This window comes from Aphelocoma coerulescens, chromosome 1A, assembly GCF_041296385.1.
Source record: "Aphelocoma coerulescens isolate FSJ_1873_10779 chromosome 1A, UR_Acoe_1.0, whole genome shotgun sequence".
NCBI classification, from domain to species: Eukaryota; Metazoa; Chordata; class Aves; order Passeriformes; family Corvidae; genus Aphelocoma; species Aphelocoma coerulescens.
Genome location: NC_091014.1, coordinates 35,366,794 through 35,389,353, shown reverse-complemented (window position 1 = coordinate 35,389,353; position 22,560 = coordinate 35,366,794). Strand labels below are relative to the sequence as shown.

The 22,560-nt window shown below is 39.1% G+C and overlaps 2 protein-coding genes across 8 annotated transcripts in view; one reads left to right on the top strand and one right to left on the bottom strand.

Moving 5' to 3' along the window:
- GRIP1 (glutamate receptor interacting protein 1) overlaps window positions 1-3,098 on the top strand; it is a 324,062-nt gene extending 320,964 nt beyond the window's left edge. For all 7 annotated transcript variants that reach the window (XM_068998674.1, XM_068998688.1, XM_068998698.1 and 4 more), the window contains one exon: window positions 738-3,098. In XM_068998674.1, the coding sequence (XP_068854775.1) occupies window positions 738-974 (237 nt within the window). In that variant the 3' untranslated portion in view covers window positions 975-3,098. The remainder of the gene's footprint in view (window positions 1-737) is intronic.
- Window positions 988-19,109, bottom strand: HELB (DNA helicase B). Its single transcript, XM_068998699.1, has 13 exons — window positions 18,874-19,109; window positions 17,343-17,717; window positions 14,628-14,836; window positions 12,424-13,287; window positions 11,219-11,390; window positions 10,294-10,435; window positions 8,285-8,415; window positions 7,133-7,217; window positions 6,202-6,261; window positions 5,441-5,645; window positions 4,674-4,808; window positions 4,029-4,466; window positions 988-3,533 (listed from the first exon to the last, which is right to left on the bottom strand). Exons 1-13 carry the CDS (start codon window positions 19,064-19,066, stop codon window positions 3,444-3,446), a joined length of 3,099 nt encoding a protein of 1,032 aa, XP_068854800.1. The 5' UTR covers window positions 19,067-19,109; the 3' UTR covers window positions 988-3,443.
- Between the last annotated feature and the right edge of the window lie 3,451 nt (window positions 19,110-22,560).

Sequence of the window (22,560 nt, the reverse complement as noted above, 5' to 3'; positions counted from 1 at the left end):
AGCACTTCATGGAGCTTTGAACTTTTATGCAGTGGCACTAAAGCTGAATTTTCCTGTGCAGTCAGATTTATATAAACAAATTCTTTCAGAATGCTAGGTATTTTTGAACTCCAAAAGAGACATACAAATGCTCACTAGGAAGCTGGATTTCCCAAAGCATTTCCAGACAGACTTGTCTTTTTTGCTTTTCTTGATACAAACCTTAGAATTATTTCTATATTTACTCCAAGTGCTGACTGACATAGATGGAATAATGTGGTACTCACTCAGCACCACACTTACCCAGTGCCAAGCTGGACTATGATGAAAAAACAAAATCATTTCTCAACTAGCTCAAAAAAAATATTTTATATAAATTTATATATATCAGGTAAAACCAGAGAAGACCTGAACTGAATTGAAATCTCAAATGTGCTCTACTGCATTTCAATTGATAAACACTGAAGAACAGAAAAACTATGTGCTGTTAAATATCATTTATGGAGTGGGCATTGTGACAGCTGGCAACAGTCAGCACCAGTGTAAATATCCCCATTTCGGCTACATTCTAAGAGTGAGTAGAAAATTAATTGATGTCTTCAGATTAGACACCATGGTTGACAGTCTTATGTTGGGTGATTCTCTACTTGGAATAGTTAAATCAGGCTCCATAGTCTCAAGGATAAATCTGTTTCTCTTGTGATCTCATTTTTTTTCTCCCTAAAACGGTAACAAGAATCAATCTTCCCATCAATCAGGTAAACCACGTCCGCACCAGAGACTTTGACTGCTGTTTGGTTGTGCCTCTCATCGCAGAATCTGGCAATAAGCTGGAACTGGTCATTAGCAGAAACCCACTGGCATCTCAGAAAGGAAGCTCAGAACAACACACTTCAGGGAGTGGGGAGTGGGGTGATCCGAATGCTGCCTTCCTTCAGCAGAGCGGACGCACCAGTGTTAGTACGGAGACGCGGGATCCTACAAATACGTTATAGCAGAAACCACCGGAGTGGGACATTCGGTAACAAAAGACAATTATGGTGCTAAATCCATTTAAGATTTCTCTGAGATTGAAGCTCAGATGCTGTACAGCACTGAAAAGCACAGGAGGTCAGTCAGTCTGTCTCAAGGCTTCTATTAATCCACGGTTACTTTGGAAATAGTTTCATTCTTCATAAAGTCAAGTCATTCCATTCTAAACAATCTAGGATTAGTAACAGTAAAAAATACATAAGGGCCTTCTTTTTTCCCCATATAAGAAACTGGGGAGATATTTTAAACGTGATCTACATGTTCTTCTCCCTTCAGCAGCAGCAGCTGTTTGAGGGAAAAGCATGGAGTTAACCTCTGCTAACAAACAGCAGTGTCCAGGTTATGCAGTTTCTAAAAATCCTTTTATCAGGAAGGTGCTGCTGTCTGAGGGACAAGGCAGAGTGGTTTACTGCACTGGGTTTTCCTGTGAAATGGCTCCATCTCTGATTTTGGAAACCTTTATTCGCTGGCGAGAAGGGTGCACTCATTAGACAAAGCAGGCTTTAGGTGTTATAACAAAATGCTTGCAGGAAGCTGCAGTTTGCATTGAACATTACTCCCCCACTTAAGCAAACTTTGTTAGAACATATGTTATTCCCTATGCAATGAAATATTTAATGGTATGTCTTGCAACCTGTGGGGATTTTTAAGCAGAGACTTTTTTAGTGGGATAAAACCTCTGATGGGGGATTACTGCAAAGAGTGAAACTGAAATTAGTTCAGACAAATTAGAAAGGTTTTTTTAAAAGAAAATGGCTTTTTTTAAATGATGTCAGTGGAGATTGATACAAAAGCTCTTTAATGATCCATAAACCTGTAAACTTGTACTGTCGCACATGAGCTTTTCAAGTGAACCAGTTTCTTGAAGGAAGAAAGGTCCTATTTAATATGCTTTATTTTCAGCCTCCTTTATGATAAACGTTACCCCCCGCAACACATTTTTAGAATTTAAAATTGTAAATATATTTTACAAATACATCACACAAATTCTCTCCTCTCCCTTCGTCCCCCAAGCAATAAAATACTGCCAGTTGCTTTATATGCTCACCAGCAGCTGCATTGGTTTATTCTGGTATTCAAGTTGTTATTGGTAATTATTGTTCTTGGTGAATATAAAGATACTGGATTTGTACATTTGTAGAGTCTCCATATCTAAGCAATCACCCTACAGAGTTGTTTCTGGTCAATTTAAACTGTTAACTGTATCCCTGTTGCTGTTTCCAATACATAAACAAGCTCACCTGCCCCGCACACACAAGTATCTCTGATTTCTATTTCAGCACTGCCAGAAAAGGCCAGAATGACATTCAAGGCTGAATCATGTAAAAAAAAAAAAAGAAAAACAACAAAAAACCCAAGGTTCATGAGTCACTTAAATATGTATTTTTATTTGTAACAAATAAGTATTAAACTGTAAAGTATTTTTGTACAAATTTAATACTTTAATAGCATGATATTTATCGTCTATGTTACGTTTTTTGAAATTTAAACTGTTGCAAATATTTGTATGGAAAAACTGTATAAATTGAAATAAACAGTGATTTAAAGACATTAAAAATGAGGTAGAGTTTTTTGACTTTGTATTTTTCCCAGTTTTAGCAAAAAATACCATTTTTATACTTGTGGTATACTTTTTCCTACCTTACGTGGAAAAAAAATGGTTAAAAGGTAAGCCAGTTGTCCACATTTTAGTACAGTGTGTCTGATGATTGATTTAACATTCAGTTTATTAATCTCAAAATTACAATGCAGCAAGTCCCACAATACACGTGAGAAAGTTGAAGGTGGAATGTTACCTGAACTCTCATTTGGAGTTTTGCTTTTCTTACCAAGATCATCATCAGCATAGAACTGTTAGCTAAAGCAGCAGTGGCCAGTTGTAAGTTATAGAAAAAGTTTTCTATGTCACTGATTGCAACTTTCTTGTTCTGTCTGTAACAAGATTAAAATCCATAATCCATCAAAGCTTCATGGCGACAAATCTGCCACATTAGAAAAACCTGAAGTCATCCCCTTTGTGAACTGTTTTTTTTTACTTTTTTTTTACAGTTTTGGCACATCAGTAAGAGCATCTCATCAATACTGTAGCATTTGGAGATAGATAGATCTTGATATGGACAGCTAGGAGTCTTTAAACTAAAATACATCCTCATGTATTTTTTAAGGGAACATCTGGATCCTCAAAGACCTGTAAGTTCATTCTTCATCAAAACAGAAGAATTACATGATTTTTAATCACCAGTGCAGCAATGACTCTACTAAAAATGGATCACTGAAAATGGAAGAGGCTCAGTGTAAAACAAACTGTTCTTCATAGAACATGCAAAACCACAAAAGCCTTTGAAAGACACCTGCATACTCAGCTTCTCCATCCCAAAAATCTTGAACAGGTTCAATAACGGTTCATACCAAAGACAGTTAATAATTGTCTGTTAGCTTTTAAAAAGCTTCTTAGGAATTGGCTGTCCCAAAGTTAGATTCTTAAGTCTGGAAGATCCAAGTGGGGATTCTGCTACTGTTGTCTGTCAAAACAAAACAAAAATGTTACCCAAGTTTGAACCAGACCTAAAATATATTAACATCTTCAAAAAAGGCTCTTTCTCCATGAGCTTAGAAATTAAATGTAATGGGGGAACAAAGCATCTGTTAGCAGGTTTTACTTTACAAAAATCAATTTTAATTATTAAATTTTATATACATCTTTCACAGCAGGTCACCTAAATACTGACAATTTGTGCACAAAACAAGCTGATACAGGCTAAGCTGGCCAACAGATCAGTGAGTAAAAAGATGTATAATTTTACTGCTATTGACATGAAACCTTTTTTTTCTGTTTTAGCCATGTATTACTCTGCAGAGACATCTGCCAAATTTGACTGGTTCACCAATTACTGGTCAACTTGAAAATTATTACATAAATATTAATAAAACAATCATAACAGCACCCAGGTAGGTGGCACATGGTTAAAGAGAATGCAAAAGTTTGTTTTAAGCTTTCTCAGTAAGGAGATACTTACAGAAGGTATTTTTGTAACATCCTCAGGTGCAGGAATTTGTCTTTTACATGGACTTTGCAGCAAACTGCCTGTCTGCTCTTCACTGAGAACTGATGACCCTTCCTGTGTCATGAGCTCACTTTGAAGTTCAGGTGGGTCAGGAGCACCTTGAGTTACAGAAACAGACTCAGTCTCGAGCTCTTGACTTTGCCAGCACTTCATCAGGGGAGAGGACATTTGTTTGGGACAGTTGTTTGTTTCTGCAATTGCCTCTCTCAAAAATCTCTGCAAACGTGTTTTTCTGGGCACGTTCTTTCTCTTTACTGCTCTCCTGAGGTGCAGCTCTTCAGCCACGATGTAGACGCGGCAGCGGCCCCTGGTCACAGCCGTGTACACGTGCTGCCAGTGCTGCCAGCCGGCATTGCCAACCACGTACACGACGGTCCTTTCCTCGGAGCCCTGAAACGTGGCAGAACACTGCTTCAAAGTCTGATCTCCAGTAAATAATTTAAAAAAAGACAAGAATGAGGAAGTTGGAGACAAGTGGGGAAACTCAAGAGTATTTTCTATCCTGCATTCAAGGAATTCTAGTTTCAAGAAAAGTTTCTGATTCTTTTATGAGAAAATACAGTGCACTAGCTCAGCTCACAGCTGCTGTGTTTTTACCTGGAATGTGTGAATAGTTCTGGCCCAGGCATGCTTTATGTGACACAGCTTCCTCAGTGCCTTGTAGTTCACAGTGAACGTGGAGCCGTACATGCTGCTGATGGTCAGGAAGTGCTCTTTATCAATTTCTTCATCCTAAAGGAATAGCACAACACTCAGCAGTGAGCCTGAATCGGCTGCTGGATCAAAGTCTGTACATCCCTATTCTAGCTTTCCCTGAAATTACAACAGCTGCAACATCAACCAATTGAAAGAGTTTCAGAAGACATGAAACCAAATTAATTGCTGTCTTTCGCTGGCCACCTTCAAGGAAAACAGTTTCCACTGTTCAGGGCCTGCCCTAACTACTGATACTTTCACTGCTCAACTCACTGAATCTAGCAAAAAAAACAGTTTTTTGTTGCTGTTATTTTTAGGCCAGCTTGGTTTTCTGCCAGGGAAAGCTTATGCTGTAACATTACTCTTCAGACTACATTAAACATTATCCATTTCAATTACAATACATTTGAGTATTTACAGAATGTATTTACACTGAATACAATCAGACCAACTGAAACACATTGTACAAAAAAGCCCAGAATTGGGGTTTTTTGTATTCTCTATTGTACCTTGCTTCTTTCATGCTTTTTACAATTGTTTGGCAGAACTAGGTATGTATTATTGGCTAAACTTATAAAGTGTGAATTGTTTTGTTCTGGGGATTCAGCGAGCACTGAATCAGTTCCCACCAGGTTTTCTTTGTGCAAGTTCTTGCAGCAAGGACTTACCCCTGTTATGAAAAATATATCTCCATTGCAGAGTCGTTTGCCCTCCTCATCAGCCTCTGCAGTGAGTGTGGTTCCTCCACGTCTGCATTCATGGCCATTAGGACCCTCTCTGACACCACAGGCTGCCAAGAGATCCTTGAGATACACATTGCGTGTGCAGGCAATCTTGTCCCCCACTCGAAATAGAAGTCTGTTCTTATGGTCTCTAGGTCAGAGAAAGAAAAAAGAGAAAAATGTATTTACAAAGTGTGCATTTACCATCTCTCAGTATTTTTTCTCTTTCTACTCTCTATACTTGACCCAGATTAAGAATCTTAGTAATATTCAAAATAGTTAAGATCAAACATTTATGTATTGAACTTTTGTAAAACCCTTTGGTAAAAAACAGTAATATAGAGTAGCACAAAAATCCTGCTTCCAAAAATATTCAGAATCTGTTTAGTAATCATATAGTGGCAAAAAAAAAATTAACCTTGAGAGTTTTTTTCATGTTGCTTTTATATGAATTTTGAATATTCAGTAGTAACTTAAAATCTCAGAATTCACATAGTGAATTTAAATGAAAGGCAGTTTACCACTGTTCAAAATGAGATTAAAGAACCCATCAAATGAAGTTTATTATAGGAATGATTTATAACATAATCAGATCTAGATGAAACATTGAAGTTTTACAATCTTATTTTACAGTATATAGCCTGGCTATAACATTTTCAAAAACAAAATGAGACTGTTCACAGGAAAAATGCAAAACACAGGCTTACCTGGTTAAATGATTTGAATAGTGTTGGCAACAAAGTTCATTTATTAGATCACAGTCTTGCCTAAAGCATACAAAACAAGAACAAAATCATGATATACAAAACATACAATTACAAGCAATGCCACATAGCATTAATTTATAAATAATGGAAAAAGCCCCTTTTCTCTCTGATGATCTTCCACCACCTATTAAGAACAATTACTGATTCAGAGTTTAGAAAACACAGCAGTAAAGGAACAGTTTTGTCTAAATACCACAGAAAGTGTTTGCACTGTACACCTAGATTAGCTAGACTTGCTTTTAAGATAAAGAAGAAAACTAAAGAAAAACTAAAGCCTGGACAGATTATTTTCTGTCTGTGGATGTATTAAAAATAGCCAGAAGATTTATTTGCTTTTTAAAGACCTAGAATTTTAACTTTTAAATGCAAATTAAGTACCTATATTCTAGAAGAATCATACACAAAAATCACTAATAACAGTATTGTACCTGAATGCAGACTGGAGAAATGAAACTGATATCAGAGTTACTCAGCATTCACAAATTGCTTATTTGCTCACTGGTAACCTGCAAATAGTGGATGTTTTTTACTTAGTGAGAAAAGGTTCTTCACAATCAAAGGTGGAAGAGTTTTTTCCTAAGTACCGTGTTGTGCAGAACTCAAGTTTATGCACTATTGGTACTACTGCACATTATTTTTATCCCTCCAGTGTTTCATGCATACTATTCATGCTCCTGTGATTACTGACTTCCAGTCTTTCTTCAAAGTGTGTTACAGCCCTACATCCCACGCTTCTTAAATGACAAGTATTCCAAGTATCTAGTAATTTTATGCTATTGCCACTAGTCTCTCCAACTCAACACACTCAGCTATTTTTAGATTGTGGCTGCTAGTAAGGATTTTTTCCATGTCTGCCTGAATACTCTGTTACCTTCTGAAAGCAATGAATTGTGATTGTTTGGCATCCTCCAATCCTGGCCCTTTTTTAAGTAAAATCTTTATGGCAGTTTGTAAATCTGTTTTAAAAGACATAAAAGGAAAGGCATAAAAACGTTCAGAATTTTAAAAAGAAAAATATAATTCAATATGAAATTGCCTTTGCTTATTTCTTGCTTTAATGACATTTCAACTTGTTTAAAACAAAACAAAAAAGAAACAAAAAACCCCCCCAAAAAACTCCCATGCAAAATTATACACCCCCCAAAGAAACAAAAATACACCACAAAACACCCAGGAAAACATCATGTAGTTAATCCACTATTAAAATCTGAGAAACAAGAGTGATAGGGAAAGAGACAAAGTCTTTGTAAAGTTAGAAACACAAAGCTGTTGTATTAAACAACAGCTGCATGGAGCTTATTTCATGCAAAGTAAGGTTTTGATACAGCACATCAGAGGCAAAGATGAAATCTTTTCAAGCCACAGACCTATACACTTGGATTTCACAGAAGAAATCTACTTTTAGTATTCTGTTTGCTGAGTGTTTTGCTAGAGTAAGATAAGGTGATAATGTCTGCCTATTTTTTTTCACGTTCCCCTTGAAGCTTCTTGATGCATATAAAACAGAGGCCACTCAAGCCACTTACACCCAATAAATGCCAAAAAACTCAGTAAACAATGGCTCTAGCCCTGACCCCAAAACATTTTAAAATAAATACTGGCATCCCTTCTTAGAATATTCCTAACTCAATTCTACAGGTGGGAGCACATTCCTGTCCAGGACACCATCCTGTTACAGTTGCTTTTTACTCAAATGATTCACCTCTGAATCAATTCTGAAAATTTCTCAGTTTGACAGCTCCAGCTATAATATAAAAAGACAATCACATTCAATTACAGTGGTGGAAGCTGTGCCCCATTTCAAAGTCTAACGGGTGAGCTGGAGCTCTACAGACCCTTCTTTGCACTTATGGATCTTGCTGTGGGCACTTAGAGAAGGCAGAAGATAAACTATTAATGTAGCATTTAAATTTATACCACAAACAAAGCCAGACTAAAATCTTCCCAAAATTTTAGTTCCAGACAATAGTCTATGCTTTACCAAAGGGAGAATCAAGATCATAAACTGACTATACACACATACTGTCACAATTCCCACCAGCAGCCAAAGCAATAAAAATAAATTTCTTCTCCGGGCTTGGCATTGTTATTTCCTCATTCCAAGCAGAAACTTTCAGCACCTCATCAAATTCAGGAAGCTGCCGGTGAGAGATTCTGGACCAGAGCATTGGAGGGAAAAACAGAAAGTTATTTCCAGTTAAAGAATTCCAGCGTATCATCATCTGCATCAGCCTGAAGGTCATCACTTAGAAATTTTTTGTCATCTACACTACATGCCCTGAAAACTCTTTCCTCAGAGCATAACTTAATTTCACATTGAAAAAATTGGTAATTTAAGTCTCTAAAGCCTCCATCACTGCAGCAGATACTTAGTATTACCCATACAGTTCTTCCCATGGGAGCAAAATGGAGTAAAACAGAAGTGTTACCAAAAAATAAGTAAGAATGTTTGTAAAACACTTAGTAGTTCTGGATATCTTGCAAATATTCAGAATATTCTCAAATTCAACTAACATCAAAACCTAGATTTTGTTGTTAGAGGTTTAGAAAAGAAATCATGCACTGATAGGAAACAAGATTACTTCTAAAACAAAAGTAATGCAAACACTGGAAACATTTAGAGTTTCTAGGTATTAATACAGACAAAAATAGAAAGAAACTGATGTAATGGCCCTCGACATCTAAACTGTCCAAGCAATTCAGTCTGTTTTAGTTGTTGTCACACTTATCAGCAATGTTTTGAAACTTCCTTTTTAGAGGAGCAGTTGTAAACCATTTTAGAAGGCATGGAGTCAGTTGTGCATTTACAACTCATTTGAAAACAACAGAGTGTATCTGATAGCATGATACTAAAATACATCCCATAAAACTCAAGAGTGTTCCAGTACACACATTTTTTTGTCCAATATATACTTCTGGAAAAATCTATAGGGTTTTGTTGCTATTGTTTTGGGGGTTTGTTTGTTTTTAAAACCAGTGTTACGGATTTGGACCAAAAAATCTAAGAGAAGCAGTACTACAGAGTCAAATCCGGATGCACTGCTAACTGCAGGTAAAAGGCCAGGCAACGCTTGCAAGAATTCTTCATACACACATCAGGATATCCTACTGTCAGGAGCCAAGTCAGTTTTGTTATGCCTCAGCAATGGTTGTCAGAGGCATGTGGGGGTGCAGGAGGCAGCTAGAAGCAGCCTTGTCTCTGGGAGGGCTTCGCCTGGCAACACCTCCCATGAGGCGGGCACTAGGAGACACTGTGGAGGGACTTCTCCGGTCAGGTCTCCACCAATGGACGGCACAGGAAGGCTGGACCGCACCAATGGTTCCCTGGCCTCGGGCAGACTTCAGGAGGGTCGGGGGGTATAAAAACCGACTGCGTCAGTGCTCGCTGGGGCTCGCTAGTGTTCCCTATTCCTGCTCGCTCCCCTCCTCCTTTGCCCTGGCCCCAGCCTGCCTTCTAGCTCTTCTGCCCTCGCACCCGTCCTGCCTTCCTGTGCCCCTGACCGCTCCCTTGCCACTTCGCCCCGTGTCCTTGCCTGGGCTGCCTGCTTCCAACCCTGCCGTCCCAATCCAGCCGTCACTGCCCGCCGTGCCGCCCCAGTCCAGCCGGTCGCCGCGACCCTGCCCGGGGTCCTGCTCGTCCCGTCCGAGCTCCCGCTCCCCGCGTGTCCGGGGCCGTCGCCGTGAGAGCCGCGCCCCGCCGGGAGCCGCGCAGGCTCGGTCAGAGCCGGCCCCAGGGAGGCAGCGGCACAGCCCCCACCCCCGCCTGGACACCGACACCCCTGCCCTGCTGGGTGCGGATAACGCCCTGTTTTTCTCTCTGTCCCCTCTCTCTCCTCTCCCCCAGTCCTTTTCCGTTTTCCTTTCTTTTCTGTCTCCTCTAGCCGTCTTTCGCTGGGGCAACTCCTTCTCCTTTTTGTTATCAATAAACGATTCTCAGATGCAGTGTTTGCCTCGTTTGGCTTCATTCCGTTCCCGAACATCCATTTTTGAAAGAACTCTGTGCAGTTCCCCACAGTGGAACACGACACCTACCTTGATGCATTATCTACAATTAGTTGCGATTCAGCTCTGTGGTTAGTTCGCAGTTCCACAGAAAAGCCTCTTGATTTTAGACCCTCAAAGATATCAGCTAACATGTTTCCTGGGTCTATGCTTGGTAGCTGTCTAGTATCACCTAAACAGAATGCATGTTAGTTTTTGTGAGAAGGAATAACATACCACCATCTGTTGAAAATTGTCTTGAAAAAAAAACCACCACTGGAATTAATAAATCTTCAAGCCTCTACATAGTAACATACCTCCTTAATACAATTCACATGAAATAAAACTTTCAAGAATCTGAGAAACTTTGGGAATAAAATTGTAGTGTAGTTTCAGTTTTTTTATACTCCTCACTCAGTAATGCTTTACTAGGAAGTGAAAATCCCTCTGCTTGATGAGCACTGACAGTGATCACATCTTATTCAAACACAGTTTGAAAGCTACATATTTAAATACAAATGCCATAAATAGCATATCAAAAAGTAAACCTCTGAGAAAGCATAAAAATTTGACTTTACATTTCTTTGCTTTCCTTTTTGAATTAAAACAAGATGATCCTAGCATTAAGAATGGCATGAAAACGCCCTTCTAACATATGATTAATATGCTAACATTAGCTCCTTCAGATTTAAGGAAATCAGAAAAGTTTTCCAGTTGCAAGATGTAATAACCTACCACATGGAAGTCAGAATAAGAAAAACACTGTTGAACAGATAATGGAGATACTGATACTTTCATACTGACAGCTGGAAAACTTGTCTATCTCATCTGACATTAAGAATTAGCAGAAGTATCCAAGTACAGAACAGTGTAACATTCTGGGGTTTTTAAGACACTCACTGGGAGCTCTGATACTTATACTGTATATTGTGTATTATTAATCATAGCATGATGCTAAATTTGCTGTTTCACTTACCTAGAATAATAAGTTTAGCAAGCTGAGCATGCTCACACAAGAGTTTTAAAACTAAACTAAGAATGTGTACAGACACCAAACTTCCTTCATCCACAATCAGAACCGTAACTGCAGAAAACTTCCACGGCTGTGCTTGTTCAGTCCGCTGCCACGATTTAAAACTATAGATAATCTAGAAACAAATAAAAATAAAGTAAGCTCTGACAGTAATCAACTGTAAACAACTCTCTTATAAAAGTAGACAGTGTGGTATCTTCTAATGTAGAGCTATTATCTGGAATTCTGACCTTAAACCTGTAAAGACCCAGAAGACTCAATCATTCAGTCTTATTTTCCTCCTCAGTGAATATGTTTCTAGCTGAGAAACTTATTGACACTTACCTAAAAGCACAGTCTTTTTTTCCTGCAGGAACTGTTAAAGACACAAGGTCAGCCATTAGGTTGCTCAGTAACAGAACACCTCCTAGTATAACCTGCTGTCATTAATAAATGCCCAAAATTGCATGGGGAAGGGGAACAGGCAACTAACTATCCAGTCCCCAAAGATAAAATAAGCCAACAGTACTTTTTATGTTATTATGATTTCTATTTATATGGATTATTCCACACCTCCAGTGTCTTCTTGGCACCTTTTGCTACCTAGAACAAGAGAGACTTGACCTAAGTTTATTAACAAAGAGTTTGCTTTCTACTTTTTTCTAAAAACATTCCATGATACCTAACAGTAATTAAGAAAACACTGTGCAAATGAAATTTCTCTCATTATTCAACCCCAAGCTACTGATCTTTTCATGTATGTGCTGTTATGATTGCTAGGCAACAGGATCCTGGAAAACAGCTCTACCACCTAGAAATTATTTTTGTCTTCATTAAAATAAAACACAAAACTGAGAAAGTGAAAAAACCCTAGATGATGCCCTAGAGAGGCACAAGTTTCAGATGTATATAAATAGTAAAGAAACCAAAGTTACAGCAAATAATGTATGACTGATTTATGATTCCCCAAAACATAACACTGACTTTCAGATGCTGACAAGCTGTACCCAAGCATTAAGATTAGTAACAATAATAGGCTACATGCTTCATAAGGGAAGTTCAATAACACGCTTTTTTTTCCCCAAAACAAGAATGGACAGTGTCAAAAGGTGTTTCAGAACCTAATTTTAAAAAAAGAACCAAGAAACAAAACCTGAAACAAACCTTACCTGATGCAGTGTATATGCAGGAAGCTGAGTTTTTTCTCTCAAAAGACTTGTTGCCCTCCCTGTAGGTGCAGTGAATAGTACATTCAAAATTTTTTTTGAATACATATTCTCCGACTCCCAGTGGTGACCAAATGTATTCCATTCCTCAGACGCATCCAAGTCTTCTTCAAAGTCCTTAGAAGCAGCTTCCACTTCTATTTCCATCTGCTTTAAATGACGAAAAAGGCAGCTAACTATTGTACTCTTCCCACAGCCTCCTTTTCCACTTATGATTGTGACAGGATTAGAACAAATTTTTTTCACAGCAATCAACTGATCCTTGTCCACCTCTGCTTTACTTTGGACAACAGACATAGAGCCCACATCCTTTTCAGGAAAGTGATTTTCACCGTTATGATTGTCTGGAGTATTTTCCTTCATTTCATGTGCCTGGTTAATATTCATTTTGTTATCTACTGTTTCTCTTGATGCCTCAGAAATGCTAAGTATCTTTTTCACATCCACATCCAGTTTCCATGTGTGGTTTGACAGCAGATCACCTACATACATTGCAATATCTTTTTCCGATTTGTAAAGATGAGGCAGAAACACCAGCTTTTTCTCCCTAATCACTACACTCTGATCTTTCAAAAATTCAAGAGATTGCCAAACATGCTCAATGGACATGTGTTTGGATACAAAATGAGCTAATTCATCTTGATCTTCATATGTGTGTCCCATTTGTCTACAGCGTGTCTTGAGCTGATCATACAGAATTAATGCATTCTTCTGCAAGTCAGGAATCTTCCAGAGGAGATGTTCACACTGACAGAAGGCGGCCCACGTTGCCTCACAGTAAGAAAGGTTCAACTCCTTATACATAATCTTCTCCCCAAAAAGAGTAAAAGGAAACATATTTATTTCAGAAGATGTTAGCCTCTTGCTGAGTAACATTCCTCCTAGTAAATACAAATTGCAATTCAGAGGGTGGAAGTTTGCAAAAATGTATGTATTTTTCGTAACTTATGAAGCTATGCATTTCAAGCTACATGAAAGCAAAATACTTAAAAGTAAGCTGGAATGATAATTCCTCTTAGTCATCCTTCTGTATGAAACAGAAACTTTAAAAATAAAAAGCCTGGCACAGAAATTGACTATAAGGGAGAACTCATGCACACCACATAACACATTTTCATGTAAAGGTACACAAACTGTAGAAACAGAGCAGAGGAAAGCCATTGACCAGAATACTGTACCCAAGTCTGAACATGGTACTTCAAGAAATACACCACCTGTACAGACACTACCACAAAATAGTGAAAGACTGAGATGTGCAAAACAGATTAACTATTGTGAGCAAGAAAAATTAATTGCACTTGCTCAGTCTTAAGAGAAAAAGCTAAAGAGAGTCTTCAAGCAATAAAAAACTGCAGTGAGAATGCAGGTCCTTGAAGCAAGAGAGCAACAAGTCCGTATTGCATCAAGGAATAGTCAAATTGGACATCAGGAAAATCTTTTTAAAGGAAATTATGTGAAACACTGGAATTTATTGGCTATCCTGCTGAAATCAGAGCTCTTAAAGACAAGCCAGAACATCCATCAGTAAAGCACTGGGAGCCTAAAGCAGAGGGAAAACCAACCATATTTGTGAACAACTAAGCCGTAGCTCCCACGTGAGGTACAGGACTGCTAAGGTGAGGTGCAGCAGCAAAGCTCACGGCAAGTGCAGCAAAGGAAAACACGAAGGTAAGAAACCACTGCAAATTCCATTACAAAAACCAAACTACTGTACCAATGACCTCTTACAAAGGAACTTATCAACCTTACTGTGAAAGCACAGACACTGTTCTACACACTAGGAACAGAATGTCTCATTTACTGGTATAAAACTGAAGAGAACAGTTGAGGATTTTAAATTAGCTATCTGACTTTTGGCCCAATTACCTCAAGCATTTAATTTTCTGTCCCTTGTAGGAAATACTAAACAAATGGTTGTAACAAAACCACTTTCAAAAATCTTCTGAGATTTATTTATTCTAGACCAACTAGAAAAACAAAACCCTTTGCTAAAACTGAGTCCAGTACATCATCTGTTTCCAAATGAACTGTGCTTAGCCCCTACAAATGCTCATTTAATAAAGTGAACATAACTAGAACAGCACTGTAGTCTAATGCACCTCAAATGCAGCAAACACCGTATTTTCACCGTATGTAACATTACTTACCCTGCTGAATCCAAGTTTCCATGGCTCATCCTTTATTATCTCATCCAATTTTGTTATCATCTCGTCAGCTACCTCCTCACCATCGATATCAGCCTTTCTTTGCCAACACATCTTATCTAACACACAACAAAAGTGGCGTGGCAGAAGAATGGGCAAGAACTCCAGTATCCTCGGAAAAGCCAGAGCTCCCAGTACCGCCTTTCCTGCAACTGCACACACCATAAACAGAGGAAGTTTTATGCAATATACAAAGATAGTTGTAAAGCAATTTATACTGACTCTGGCTTCATCCTTCTGCCTCCCTTATATCCAAGACATCACAAATTTCTCTCATTTTCTTACTTTTTGTAATCCTTTTCAAATTCTTTTAAAGTCTGTTTTCCCTGAACTGCCTTGGGAAAAAAACAATGTAAACAGATGACCTAAAACCAGCACCTAAATGTATTCACTTGGAAAATATGTATTATGCACTTGGTTTAAACTGCATAGTCAACAGCATTTTGTAGAAAGTCAGTTCAAATCTCACTATGCCTGCCTCTTACCTAAAAAAGTAATTTTCATACAGATGTACAGAAAAACATTTCAAATGCAAAATAAGAAAAGAGGCTTCTAAATGTGTAGTTTCAGATCAGCAGAGGAACTTACAAAAACACTGCTCTCCACTGGCTTTCTCAATGACCCCAAAATTAAGTTATCACTTTCCCTGTTTATACCAGTCATGGGCTGAGAGACAGAGGAATAATGAAACTGACTTGCTCTATATTTTGCTTTAAAAAAGTAATTTCAGAAGAAAGAGAAACATATTTCAGAAGAAACTGAAACTTTTGAAAGCTTTATCTCTTGGAAAAATAGGCTATTTTTAATTAAGTGTTAAGGAATATTTAAAACACTATTTTTTTCAGTTAAGTACTTTTTCTGATCACTGTCTTACCCTCATAAAGACAAAGATAAAACCTTTTCTTACCCTCATAAAGACAAAGATAAAACCTTTTCCCTTTAAAGCAAGTACTTAATTTACATGTAAATAAACAATACACAATATTTCCATACACCAAAAAATACCACGAAGGTTTGAAGAACAAACTGCTTGAGCCCATAACAATTTATGACAACCAAAAAAATTTACAATACTAACAGTAGCAACTGGGGTAGGGTAAGGGTCTATATTGCTCAGTGATAGAGAAAGATTAAAGTTTAAAATGTAGCAAATTAATTAAAGCTAGACACTAGAAAAAATCACCAACTACAAGGGTGAAGGGAGTATGTAGGCACACTGTGAAATCTTTACCCCTGTGGATTTATGAACATACTGGACAAGCCTCAACCAAATGCAATCCATATATCCCATTAAAACTTAAACAGCAAACCATATCTGTGTTCCTAGTACTATCGATTCCTATCCCTTTGTGGTCATGAAGAGATTTGAAGTCCAGAAAGAAGAGTTAGGAACTTTACTATCATTACAAAAAGAGAACTAAAAGCCTGAAAGCCTACAGAACTCTGAACATTTTCCTCTCCTTACACATGGGATTTGAAGTAAAGTCAGTTCAAGTCTAGCAGACGCTCTGAACTCTCCTTTATACATAATTTGACATCCAAAAGAGTCACCTCCATCATCTGACCTGACACTGCCCAGTAAACCAAATACTGGAAAACTGCTTACACGTAACAGCAGATAGACCCTGCCTGTCTGTACAGGTTATGGAAACAGATCATCAGCGCAAAACAAGAGCTCTAACGCTGAGGGCACACCTCAGACATCCTGACTTCCTTGGTATTTCAGTGTTTTGCTTCAGACCAGCTAAGTCTGGTCCCACAGACTGAATGCCCATTATGGATCAGAGTACCTCAGGAATGCAAGTGGAACACATTGCTTGGGTTTCATCCAGCAGGAATACAGTCAGTACTCTCAGAGACTGCATCACAGTGGGGACAAGGGGCATGTCTGCTTCAAAAGCACACTCCTGATCCAATCTCTAACACTCATGTAGTCACACTCATGCAACCACACCAACATAGCCCACAACAGCATCCTCAGCAGTCCTGAACTATCTCCATGTGGAGACACTCCAGTGCTTCCACAGTCTGCTCCCAGCCATACTAACCTGCTGACAGGTGGGATTAAAACACACTTAGATAGTCTATTTGGACTATGCTGAACTCCTTCTCTCATCCCTGTACTACAGAGAAGCACCTATACTACTTTTGAACACATGCCAGTCCTAAAAAGCCATCACCACCATGCTTAAGTAGTGCTGAACCCATTTTTCAATAAGCCTTGTTATAGCTGAATAAACTATAGGAAGCACCAGTGTCTTTGGATCGTAGAATCACAGAAACATAAAATCGTTTGGATTGGAAGTGACCTTAAAGATCAACTAGTTCCATACCCCTGCCACTGGCAGGGACACCTTTCACTAGACCAGGTTGCTCAGAGCTCCATCCAGCCTGGCCTTGAACAGTTCCAGGGATGGAGCATCCCTAGCACAGACAATTCTACTTAGCCTACAGAATTCAGGAAAGTCCTTCTGTATGCCCATTTCTAGCTGATCAGTTGTCCTACTAACCTGAAATATTTTAAAATAAAAGAATCATTTTACATTCAAAATTCGTTTGAATATACATTTCATATGAATACACATTAGTCTGAACACAGTATATAAGATAGAACTCCTTAGCTTATAAAACAATTAAAATAGCATAGGATATACCTACATGATTTTGAAACATAATAGAAGATGTCATAATCCTTGGTATCTCTTTGGATCCTCCTTGGCTGTAACTGTGAAACTTGGAACTGTTTTAGTTTTTCTTCCAGATTTCTAAAACTCAGCACTGACTCCATAGGAAGCCAAGCAAAAAATTTTTCTTTCCAACTTTCAGGAACATCACATTCCTTAAGAAAGAGTGAAAATACTTGTCGGTTGTTTTCTTCTACATCAGTCTGCAGAAAATACGATGGATATCCTTGCACAAAGTACTTTGACCCCATTTTTTTAGCTTTAACATGAACTTTCCACCAAGGGTCAACTAATGGAAAACGTCCAACTACTTCATACTCCTTTTTGGTGTTGCATTCCTGTATAATAACTGAATCATTAAAAAGAAAAACAAATCAAATGTTAAATGACAGTCATAAAAATTAAAAGTTCGTGTTGATTAAAAGAGGTTTTGTTTGTTCAACACTTGTTTTTGTCTTTTCTGGAAGTTGCAGTAGTAAGTAAAACAGGAGTTTTCATAAACTCCTGATGCCAGTCTCTCCACTAGTATTTAAAAACAAAAGTGAAACCAATCTCAGAAACAAGCACTAAAACTCCTTCTCTAAGCATCAGAAATAAATCTTACTATGAATTTATTAAGCCAATTAAATACACACGGTTTAATATTATGGCTTACTGTTTATGCCAACTCAAGTTTACAACTGAATTTTAAACAGTTTTATTGCAAAATATTCTATCACAATGCCTGCAAAATCTTCAGATACATTTGTATGCCAAATATTTCCTGCAACTGAAACCACCAAAATTATAAAGAATTAATATAATAAATTCTTAACATTTTATATGACCTAGTTTGCCTCCTCTTTGCTTGCAAAAAAATAATACACCGTTCCCTGATCGACAACTGGGGACTAATTGCTATGACCAGAACAAAGTGGGCACCTATGATAAGCAGGACCTCTTCCTCACCCGTGCAGCTCTTAGGTCTGTAAGAACTTATGTATTTCTCCCTGGTTATTTAGCTCAGTTTAGCCATTTTAAAAATAACTTGCAGATAAAATATTTCCTAGGCAGAGGTTGCTCCAACTTCACCGACTTTTCTAAGCTCTAAGTAGAAAGTAGGAAATCATTAACACCAAGTATCAACACTCTCATTTGTCATAAAAGAAAAAAATGTGCTTTTTTGTGTAAACTTAGCTTGAATGGGAAAACCTTGCGTTTTCTTATTGTTGCAATCCTGTACCCGTAGAAAAGCACAGATCACACTTCCCTTCCACTACTAGTCCATAACCTACTTCGGTTCCCTGCCCCTCCGCTTGCGATCAATTCAGACCGCGGGGAAGGGCGGAGCTGGGACCTTTCCCACGTGGAAAGCGCCGCGCACGGGCGGGCGGGCCTGGGGCCGAGCGCCGCCATTCTCGCAGGGCCGGGCCCCCCGCCCGCTTCCCCCGGCGCCCTGCGCGGAGCCCCGGCCCCTTGCGGGGAGGGCACCGCAGCCCGCCCGGCTCCGCTCCCGCCGCCCTCACCGGCACGGCGCGGGGGCAGCGCGGCCGGCAGCTCCCGCCCGGCGGCCTCCAGGAGCGCCTCCTCCGCCAGGAGCGGCTCCTCCTCGAAGTCCTCGTCGCTCTCCTCCTCGTCGCCCGCTGCCTCCTGCCGCAGCGGCCGCAGGTGCCCCCACAGGCCCAGGGGCGGCCCCCGCTCCCCGCCGGACACCGCCATGCCGCCCCCGCCGGAGATCACTCCGCCCCGGCGGAAGGGCGGGACGGCGGGCCTAGGGCGGCGGCCAGGAGCGGCAGGAGAGGGTCGGGAGAGTCGGCACCGACGAGTCCAGTTTTTTTTATTTAATAATTCGGGACATAATTCTCTGTCTTTCTGTCTTTACACGACCCCCGTCACAAAACCATCAAATCATGACATCACACTTCCAGTATATCCGATTATGTTTTACCCAGCTGCCCCCAGATTAATGTTATGTATAACTGGCAAACTGTTCTGCGGAAGGCCAGCATTGAAAATCACCCTTCCTTCCCTGCACTAGCCCTGGCAGTTCCATAGCGGTTTTAGAAGTGAGCTAACTTTTTGATACAATTTGATGAGGACAAAGTCGTCGAAGTAAAAGCAAACTGTTTTTTAGTTACGAGTCAGCTGAGTCGGGTGTGTGTCTCCCTCCCCAGAGCCGAGCACACACACACCCAAAACGGCTACGTTTTATACCCTTTCCCGGCCGGGCAGTTCCTGTCCCCTTTCCCATTGGGCGCTCGGGTACTTACATCCTCTCCCGGCCGCCTACTGTTCTGTCAACCCCGTGTCATCCCACCTCCCTCTCAGCCAAGTCTTCAACCCCGCCCCTCTCCCGGCTCACAGCAACTCACAAGAAACCCACCAGAACAGATCCAAACGAAAAACAACACAAAGAACCAATAACTTTCATTATTTAACTTAGTAACCTTTTGGCTTCAGCAAAATATCACCCATCCTATCACAGCTGCTTAGTCTTTGTTCAACACCGGATCCTTGCCTTTTCTGAAACGTTATCAGTTCATTGATGAAATACCAAGCTTCTCATTTTCAGTATTGATCTCTCACTGAAGTCCCCCAGAAATCCTGCTATTCAGTCATGAAAGCAAGTATTTCTACAACCTGTTTTAAACTGATTTTCACTGGTTAGTAGTTAGCAGGTTAATATTTGCTATGTTGTTATGTAACTCTGTTTTTTCAGCAAAACGCCACAGTTGTGTTTTTGCATGTTCACGCCACTGGCTAGCATATGTTTCCATCAATGAATTGTAAGATTTATTAAAAACAATCATTTTGCTGATTGTTGTGTTTTGATTTGCCCTCTCTTTATTTTTTAAACTATTTATTTCCAATTTCTTCTTTGCTTTGCTTTGTACTGTCACACAGTACACTGGAGGCCACTGTGGATGTCTTGCTGCCACTTCAGAGTACTGGCAAGCAGATTAAAGGAGATGCAAAAGCAGCAGGTGCTGGTGCAAAGCTGGTGGATTCTTCTGATTGAGATTAAGTAACTGGGTGGTTTTGCACCCCAGAAGACCAAAGTGCAACATAGAAATGCCCCCAATACTACACTAAATAGAATGCAGCAAATAAGTTGTCCAGCTTCTGGGAAGAAGCTGTCAGCAGCACAGACACACCGTTCAGAACAGTAACATTGGCTGTTTGTACGTGTGTTTAGAACAAGCGATGTATAATAAAATAGATCAACATACAACAACTACTTTTGGTCTAACCTAAAAGAGACACAATTCTTTTCCACATTGTTTCATGACTCCTTCCCATGCATAATCCAGAAGGCCTTCGACCCACAGGACTACCCTACAAAGAATGTTCCCCTCTCTGCCACCTTCCTCCTTACAAAACTGAAGGGCCTTCACCTCTCTGACACAGAAGCATGGACTCTCCCTCTGTCCTGATGAGGTTCTCTGCCACTTCTTCATCTCTGGGAATACCTACATTGCTGTGTCAAAGTAATACCTAAAAAAAGACAGAGACGTGTAAATACAGCCGTTATTATTTTAAAACCCAGCTGCAAGTCTCATGCACACATAACAATATTGAAATAGTTGTTTTCCGTTCTTGTGTGATGAATATTGGTATTGTTTCTCCAGCTTAATTCACAGATAATGAAGTAACTGCTTTACATGGCAGGCTGAAAACACACGGCCTATAAAAGAGGATGGAAACATGAGAGGGGATGGAAACATTGATGTTAATTTTAAAATTTAAAGCATTGGCTTACTGAAGTGTTAGGCAGTCATACATTTGAATCACTGCTTTAAGATACTTTTTTCTTATGAAACATCATTTCACATTTAACTGTGTATTTGTCGAAGTGAAACTGGGTATCTGACTGCCCCAGTCTATTCTGAAAATGCAAATTTAATACTGTATTCAGCAAGCCTGATTGGAATTTCCTTGTCTTTCTGCAATCCATACTATACATGCTGAATTTCTGTATGATGCCTTACATTTCCATTTCTCCTTAAAGTCCAGTAAGATGGATCCTGATTATAAATGGCTTTATAAGGTAAGGCCAGGCTTTATTAGGTAAGGCTTGATTTTCAAAAATGTGACTATTTGCTGCTCAGGTAATAGTTTCTAGAGATAGGTTTCTAGAGATAGGTGAGCATTAGATGATTTTTTTAAATATTTGAGACTAAATGTTTTGCTCTTTTTAGGAAAAGAAACGAAATTTTGCAATTTCGATGAGGATCAGTTGGGCAAGCTTCAGTCCATTTCACTGCACTTCATGTCATCCCATCCACTTTTATTGTTTTCACTTTGTTTCAGAATTTTCTCTTTTTTTTTTTTTTTAGCATTTCATTTCTTCAGTTTCTTCTCCCGTCTCTGTTTACCTTTCTTCCCTGATTTCGGGATTTCAGTGTGAATAATTTTGGCAACTTTCAGTCCTTTTCACTGCACCTCATTTCATCTCAGTACATTTCGTTGTAATCACTCCATTTCCAAATTTTCTTTTTTTTTTTTAATTGCATTTTATTTGACCATCTCTCCTTTCCAGAGTGTTTGTTACCCTTTGTTCTCTGATTTTAAGATTTCATTTCCTTTCCTGTCACAAAGATTTTAAATCATCCTTTGAAAAATACTTGGAAATCTTATGTAGCCTTTGGGGACTAGCTTATTCTCCATCATGTCTCAGTTCAAATTCCACCCTAAAATCCAAGAATGTACAGTAAACAGAAACATGCTTTGACAGCACTATGATTTTACTTTCCAATGCACCGTGATATCACTGTCATGATAATTCATGTTTCTTAAAGTATAATCTGTCATGATACTAAAGAAGTTAGTGTTACTCTTCTGTCTGTGGACAAAAAAAATTGTTTATAAATTTGAACCCAATATTGTTGCATTCAGTGAAAAAAAAATGCAAATCCCTAAAAAGCAAGTCCATGATGAACAAGGAGAGATAATTTGCTGTCTCTTACTACTTTGTGTCTTGTCCCACTGTAGCAAGTTTTCATTTACTAAGAAGTATGCCCATATAAATCTCCCTCTTTTAAATAGGTATGTGAAATGTAACTCTGAAAACAATTTTCAGAACATTCTGACAGGTACCATTTATACACTGAAGGGTTATATTTATGCCAGCCTCCAGATTTAAGTAAGACTTGCTACAATTTTTGGTGTTTCCCCACACCAGACACCCTCTTTCATGAGATGACTAGCAGTTC

Excerpts from the sequence above, each read along its gene's own strand:
- HELB (XM_068998699.1), bottom strand. The coding sequence starts at position 19,066 with ATGGCGGTGTCCGGCGGGGAGCGGGGGCCGCCCCTGGGCCTGTGGGGG. Across the intron at positions 17,718-18,873 it reads GCTGCCCCCGCGCCGTGCCG|TTATTATACAGGAATGCAAC; the intron begins GTGAGGGCGGCG and ends TTAATGATTCAG. Across the intron at positions 8,416-10,293 it reads ATTGTAGATAATGCATCAAG|AATCTCTCACCGGCAGCTTC; the intron begins GTAGGTGTCGTG and ends GCTCTGGTCCAG.